At 39.3% G+C, this 7500-nt stretch overlaps 1 protein-coding gene across 2 annotated transcripts; it reads left to right on the plus strand.

Annotated features, from left to right (window-relative positions):
- The first annotated feature begins 3291 nt into the window (after nucleotides 1–3291).
- Nucleotides 3292–6941, plus strand: ifi30b (IFI30 lysosomal thiol reductase b). Of its 2 annotated transcripts, XM_060940558.1 has the most exons (7): nucleotides 3292–3461; nucleotides 4159–4347; nucleotides 5834–5902; nucleotides 5993–6082; nucleotides 6176–6328; nucleotides 6530–6598; nucleotides 6735–6941. In XM_060940558.1, exons 1-7 carry the CDS (start codon nucleotides 3330–3332, stop codon nucleotides 6825–6827), a joined length of 795 nt encoding a protein of 264 aa, XP_060796541.1. In that variant the 5' UTR covers nucleotides 3292–3329; the 3' UTR covers nucleotides 6828–6941. The 2 variants fall into 2 exon arrangements, with proteins under 2 accessions (XP_060796541.1, XP_060796542.1); XM_060940559.1 differs by lacking the exon at nucleotides 5993–6082.
- The last annotated feature ends 559 nt before the right edge of the window (nucleotides 6942–7500 follow it).

A 7500-nucleotide genomic window follows, 5' to 3' on the forward strand; every position in this document is an offset into this window, starting at 1 on the left:
GACAGATGTCCTGACATTTTCTTTTAGAATTCGCTGGTATACAGAATTCATTGTTCCGTCAATGATGGCAAGCTGTCGTGGCCCAGATGCAGCAAAACAGGCCCAAACCATGATACTACCACCACCATGTTTCACAGATGGGATAAGGTTCTTATGCTGGAATGCAGTGTTTTCCTTTCTCCAAACATGACGCTTCTCATTTAAACCAAAAAGTTCTATTTTGGTCTCATCCATCCACAAAATATTTTTCCAATAGCCTTCTGGCTTGTCCACGTGATCTTTAGCAAACTGCAGATGAGCAGCAATGTTCTTTTTGGAGAGCAGTGGCTTTCTCCTTGCAACCTTGCCATGCACACCATTGTTGTTCAGTGTTCTCCTGATGGTGGACTCATGAACATTAGCCAGTGTGAGAGAGGCCTTCAGTTGCTTAGAAGTTACCCTGGGGTCCTTTGTGACCTCGCCGACTATGACACGCCTTGCTCTTGGAGTGATCTTTGTTGGTCAACCACTCCTGGGGAGGGTAACAATGGTCTTGAATTTCCTCCATTTGTACACATTTTGTCTGACTGTGGATTGGTGGAGTCCAAACTCTTTAGAGATGGTTTTGTAACCTTTTCCAGCCTGATGAGCATCAACAACACTTTTTCTGAGGTCCTCAGAAATCTCCTTTGTTCGTGCCATGATACACTTCCACAAAACATGTGTTATGAAGATCAGACTTTGATAGATCCCTGTTCTTTAAATAAAACAGGGTGCCCACTCACACCTGATTGCCATCCCATTGATTGAAAACACCTGACTCTAATTTCACCTTCCAATTAACTGCTAATCCTAGAGGTTCACATACTTTTGCCACTCAAAGATATGTAATATTGGATCATTTTCCTCGATAAATAAATGACCAAGTATAATATTTTTGTCTCATTTGTTTAACTGGGTTCTCTTTATCTACTTTTAGGACTTGTGACAATCTTATGTTGTTTTAGGTCATATTTATGCAGAAATATAGAAAATTCTAAAGGGTTCACAAACTTTCAAGCACCACTGTAGTGGAGTGAAAAGTATGATATTTGCCTTTCAAATGTAGTGAAGTTAAAGTCATAAGTTTCCAAAAAAATAATACTCAAGTAAAGTATGATACTCAAAAAGTGTACTGAAGTACAGTACTCAAGTAAATGTACTTCGTTACTGTCCACCTCTGACAGTATATCCCTCTGTACGGCCTCTCTCCTGTCAGATACACTTCATCATAGTTATGGAGTTCAGTCTTCTCTCAGGTAGTTTCTTATGCACATCAAACACTTTCTATTTTTTTTTTTTACTCATGCCCCTTTAGAACCTCTGTACAATTGTAAATATATATGAGTAAAGAAAAAAATAAGCCTCAGAGGTAGTTGTTTTTATCGACTTTGCCACTAGATGGTGACAGGGTTTGACCACTAAAATGTGTTTGGCTTGAATTAATAATATAATACTGTATAATATATAGTAGTTTGAAGCCTATGACATATAATAAACTCATCAAAACACCAACTGCTGGAATATTTTTAGAAGAATGGTGTTCATCCCTTCAGTACAGATCCAGAGACTTGTAGCTGTTGTGACAGCTGGTAGTTGCCCAACACCTCACTGAGACACTTGATCGTCCCCCCAATATAACATGAAAAATTTGAACTTTTCATTTCAATGTTTCATTTAATATTCTCACATATTTCAAGTGTTAACTGTGTTGACTGGATAGTTGAAGATTGGAAAAAAAAAATTGCCTGATCTTTCTCCAATCTTTAGCTATATTGTTATGGTGAGCCTGCACTCGCTGTAGCCTCGGATTCTTGTTCTTGACTGATGGAAGTGGCAGCTGGCATGGATGTAGTCCATCTATTTCAAGCTTTGACACCATATCCTAAGATGCTTTCCTACTCCCCGTGGTTGTAAAGATTATTTGAGTTACCATAGCTTTCTTGTCAAAACAAACCAATCTTTCTTCTCTAACCTTCTTTCATCAAGAGGAACAATAATCTGAGGCTCATCTAAAATTGGACAGGTGAAGACTGGAAAAAGAACAGCTTCAGATATCTGTTCTTGGCTGACAGGATCTCTCTCTCATCAACAAGGTATATCAGACCCTGCACACACAGGAGTTTTTTTGTACCATTCTGTGTAAACTCTAGAAACTGGTGTGTGTGTGTGTGTGTGTGTGTGTGTGTGTGTGTGTGTGTGTGTGTGTGTGTGTGTGTGTGTGTGTGAAATACTCAAACCAGCCCATCTAGTACCAACAGCTATGGTTAAGGTCACAGAAATCACGTTTTCCCCCATTCTGATGTATGATGTTAATATTAACTGAAGCTCTTGATCTCCATCTGCATGATTTTATACATTGTCCTGCTGCCATGTGATTGGCTGATCAGATAACTGCCTAAAATAGCAAGTGTACGGGGCGGCACGGTGGCATAGTGGTTAGCACTGTTGCCTCACAGCAAGAAGGTCCTGGGTTCGAGCCCAGCGGCCGGCGAGGGCCTTTCTGTGTGGAGTTTGCATGTTCTCCCCGTGTCCGCGTGGGTTTCCTCCGGGTGCTCTGGTTTCCCCCACAGTCCAAAGACATGCAGGTTAGGTTAACTGGTGACTCTAAATTGACCGTAGGTGTGAATGTGAGTCCGAATGGTTGTTTGTCTCTATGTGTCAGCCCTGCGATAACCTGGCGACTTGCCACCTCTCACCCACAGTCAGCTGGGATAGACTCCAGCTTGCCTGCGACCCTGTAGAACAGGATAAGCAGCTAGAGATAATGGATGGATGGACAGCAAGTGTATAGGTGTTCCTATTAAAGTGGGCAGTACGTGTATAAAAGATAAAACGTCTTTTAAGTCAAATCTACATAGATTCAGAAATAAACATTTGCATTATGTGTTTGTTGCACATATTATTTCCATAAATGCACATAAAAAGAAAGTTTTTTTAACACTCAGATAGAATGTGATGACCGTGAGATAAAATGTTGTTAGGAAACCATACAGTTTGTTGTTTGTTTGTTTCCTGTTTTTTTTTTCTCATAAAGAAGCTTTGCAATATTATATCAATTTCTAAAGTCAATTATGATAACCGAAAAGGAACTCCTGTTGTTTTCTGGGCTTGTTTTCGAAAGCTCGGTGCTTTCGTTTCTCTGTGATATTCACTGTGATGTTGCTGACGTTGTCTTGTTCCTTCAGTTGTGGGTCACTAATCGACATTCATCAGAGGGAGGAGTTCCAAAGCACAACGTTCTCCAAAGTCCTGCATGTTCTTCACAAGACAAAGTCGAGAGAAGAGTCAAGAGAACGTCTGAAGGAAAGATGAACTGTTTTTTGATCTATGCATTTCTTTTTTTCTTTTTTGGTTTTCAGAAATGTCAGACTGACTCCCATCCCTGTAAGTATCCCCCGTCCCAGTGGTGTAGCAGTTTGGAAATCGCAGTGGAATGTGGGGTAAGCTGTAAACTATTAAATATTTCTCAGTGCGTATATATCAGATTTTTACCACATATACAGTACTACTTCTAAAAAAACACTACGATACTAAATAACCTGAATTCTTACACAGTCTATATGGTTATAATAATGGTATACAATTTGAAAATGAGTGCCAATCAAATAACTAACCTGAATCTATAAAAATGTTGAAATAGAGATGTTTTATTGGTCATAATATATTTCATATGCATCTTATACTGATCTTGTACTGCCATAGTGTAAGAGTACTAGTGTCTGCTCCCAGCTCCTTTTCAAAAACCCTTTTGTGCTTGTAAATTAGTGTCATGCTTTTGAAACTGAAAACAGGCAGCTTCTAATTTCACAGAAGCATGTGCTGTCCTGTAAATTAGCAAGAACTCGCAGCATATGCACCTCAATCATAACCCTTATAAAGGTCTCAACCAAATCAAACTGGAAAGATGGCGGCAGTAATTACACAAATCCTCACTATATCCTGGCAAAATTTATAATCAGTTTTCATGCAAAATCAGGTGAAGTATACACTTCTAAACAATGAACATGCATACATACATACGGTCTTTCAGGTAAATCAAGAATTATCCACTAAATGAAATCGAAACCATCCATGCCACTAGAATTATGCAGCTGAAGTTCACTTTGTGCTCAGTTTGCTGTGTTTACTGGTTTAAAGGTTCAGAAGCAGTGCATGGAGCTAAACGTCACCAGGCCTGATCCATCTGCTCCTCTTGTAGAGGTAACTGTGTACTATGAAAGCCTCTGTCCCGGTTGGAGAACCTTCCTGACTGGTCAACTCTTCCCTACCTGGACAATGCTCAGGGATATCATGAGGGTACACCTAGTGCCCTATGGCAATGCAAAGGTATGATATAATACATAATCATCGAAAGGTGTTTCTTTAAACTCTATGAATTTTCTAAAACTGTATGATTTTTTTTACTCAAAAACATGTAGCTATATTGTTTGCATTTTTTTTAAATGTTGAAAGATATGCATCCAGAAAAAGTTGTCCAGAAAAACTGTGACACACATCTGGCAGATCAGACCCACAAAATGATATCCAAACCAGCCGACCTGCCAAGACATGAAAAAATCCTCATCAGAAAACTTTAAAGAGTAATATCAGTGATCTGTCAGGAGTTATCTAAGCTTAAACTTGACAATATGTGTTTGTGGACTGATTAACAGCTTAAGAAACAAATATGCAGTGTCTTGCAAAAGTATTCATCCCCCTTGGTGTTTGTCCTGTTTTGTCACATTAAAAGCTGGAATTAAAATGGATTTTTGGAGGGTTAGCACCATTTGATTTACACAACATGCCTACCATTTTAAAGGTGCAAATTGTTGTTTTATTGTGACACAAACAATAATTAAGATGAAAAAACAGAAATCTGGAGTGTGCATAGGTATTTCTGAGGGATACACCCTCCCGTACCCTCTCACCTTGGAGGCTTCACTGCCATCGATCAGCCGCTGCATGACCTCAGCCTCTGGCGTCACTTCAGAAATGGACCAGCATTTGGAAATTGGAAACTTGGGACTGATTGTATATTGAGATTTCAATGTTGCCATCAAGGCAGTGTTTTTTCCTGGGAAGTCCATGCTTATTTCAGCAGGACAGTGCCAGGCCTCATTCTGCACGGGCTACAACAGCGTGGCTTCGTAGACACAGAGTATGTGTGTTTGACTGGCCTGCTGTGAGTCCAGAGCTGTCTCCTATTGAGAATGTATGGTGCACCATGAAGAGGAGAATCAGACAACGGAGATCATGGACTGTTGAGCAGCTGGAGTCTTGTATCAAGCAAGATTGGACAATTGCAAAAGTGCAATAATTAGTCTTCTCAGTTCCCATATGATTAAAAAGCATTATTAAAAAGGAAAGGTGATGTCTCTCTCTCTCATTATATTCTCTCTACCCTGGCAATCACAGTGACACTAGCCAATCACAGTCATCTATGAGTTCATGTATGCAGAAGAGGGTAGATAGCGCTTTCCTCCGAGTGTGTTATTCTGCTCCTTGATGCAGTATGGACAGCAGTTTGAAAAAAATGTGGTTGGCTGCATGTGTCTTGGAGAAAGCACGTTTCAATCATCACACTCCTCAGATGATAGCCGTCATACGTTTGGAGAAAGTTAGTGAGTAGGGGAGGAAATGGAGACGGGGGAACTATTTTTTTTTAAAATCATAAGTTGAAAAATTGTGTCTGCTATGACTTTAATTAAGTGAACACTTTATTACTCAATATCTTAAAATCACAGAACATAGAAGCCTCCTGAAAAAAGTATGATTCCAAGGTCTCACTGTATTATGCTCCATTTTTTCTCAATGCCTGTTTTTTTTACTTTAGAAACTTCCTGAACAGAATTTGTTTCCGTGCCAGCATGGCAAGCTGGAATGCCAAGCTAACCTGATTGAGGTAATCAGACAACAAGAAGAACGTTTTCATTCGAGAACAATTGCATGTCATCTTGATCATGATCAAATGCTTATCGTCTTGTTTTAACAGGCTTGCATTTTGAATGTCACTGGACATGCAGCATTTCCAATTATTTACTGTATGGAGTCTTCATCAGATGTGATAAATGCAGCCCAGCCTGTGTGTTAAAAATAATCACATCGTATTTAATTCATTATGCATAGTAGCTCAAAAATGAGGCACCAACCTGAATGTCTGTACTTTTTGCCCTAGTGTCTGCAGTTGTATGCCCCGTCTGTGGAATGGGGGACTGTAGAATCATGTATAAGAGGAAGTCTTGGACACCGTCTTATGCATGAGAATGCCTTGAAGACTCAGGCTCTCAGACCACAACACACCCACGTCCCTTGGATCACATTCAATGGGGTAAGAGGTATAAAACATGAGAGCTATGATAGAAAACTATCGCATCACGATATGGCACCATATATGAATTTACTGTGCAGCTCAAATGATTTACAGTATATTTAAAACAAATCAGGATGACCAGGTCGACCAGTTTTATTTAAATAAATAAAAAAGATAACCTGCAACCATTGTTTTGTTTAAAAAAAAAAAAAAATTCAGGTATATGCTGATGACTGGGAAGACAAGGCACTGTCGGCTCTCTTTAACCTCATCTGCAATTTGTATAAAGTAAGTTAACATATCTTTGCTTTATATGCAATGGGAAATAATGTGGAAAGAAGAATTTTGACAACAATACAATCAAAAATTGAAACAGATTCCTTATTTATTTATTTATTTATTTATTTTATTTTCCTTCTTAAAGGGACTCAAGCCACCTACCTGCACTGGAGCTCTGATGAACCTGGATCAAAGCTTTTGTTACAGATTTTTTTTAATGTGTACCAATGCAGTTTAACGATTTGTAAGCCTTGAGAAAGAAAAGCTAAGTTGATCTTTACATGTAAGATGTGAGTTGCTTCTTAAAAAAATGTTTACTTCATATTAGAAGCATTATTGCTTAAAATAACACCACAACATTTTCTATTACTTTCTGTTCCATCACAATATTTTACTAAAGATTTATTCGGACACTAATTTAATGAATATATCTTATTCATTCACATTCAGGAACAAAGTTTGTCTGTGAGGATTCTCAGTCATCCAGGTCATGGTAAACTGTGGGTGGTAAAAGAGAGCAACTGGACTTGCTTGAAGATTCTTGAAGACGTTTCACCTCTCATCCAAAAGGCTTCTTCAGTTCTGTCTGACTGGTAGGGAGCATCAGGTATTTATCCTCTCATGGATGAAAAGCTCATCTAAGGTGTCATTTTCATCCTGTTGGTGTGGGTCACTGGGGGCTGGTTGTGAACGGCCTCGAGAGTCATTAGGGTGATCAATGGATTGCCCGTAAGGGTGATCAATGGAATGCTGATTCTCTCTGTCCTCCTGTGAGTCACTGAAAACAGCTGGGTTTTGGTGAGCATTCAGTTGTCTGGGAAGTCAGTTGTCTGACATCATTTATCAGCCACCTACAATGCAGTCCTTGGCACACTTCCCAGACAACTGAATGCTCACCAAAACCCAGCTGT

Source organism: Neoarius graeffei, chromosome 15, assembly GCF_027579695.1.
Source record: "Neoarius graeffei isolate fNeoGra1 chromosome 15, fNeoGra1.pri, whole genome shotgun sequence".
NCBI lineage: Eukaryota > Metazoa > Chordata > Actinopteri > Siluriformes > Ariidae > Neoarius > Neoarius graeffei.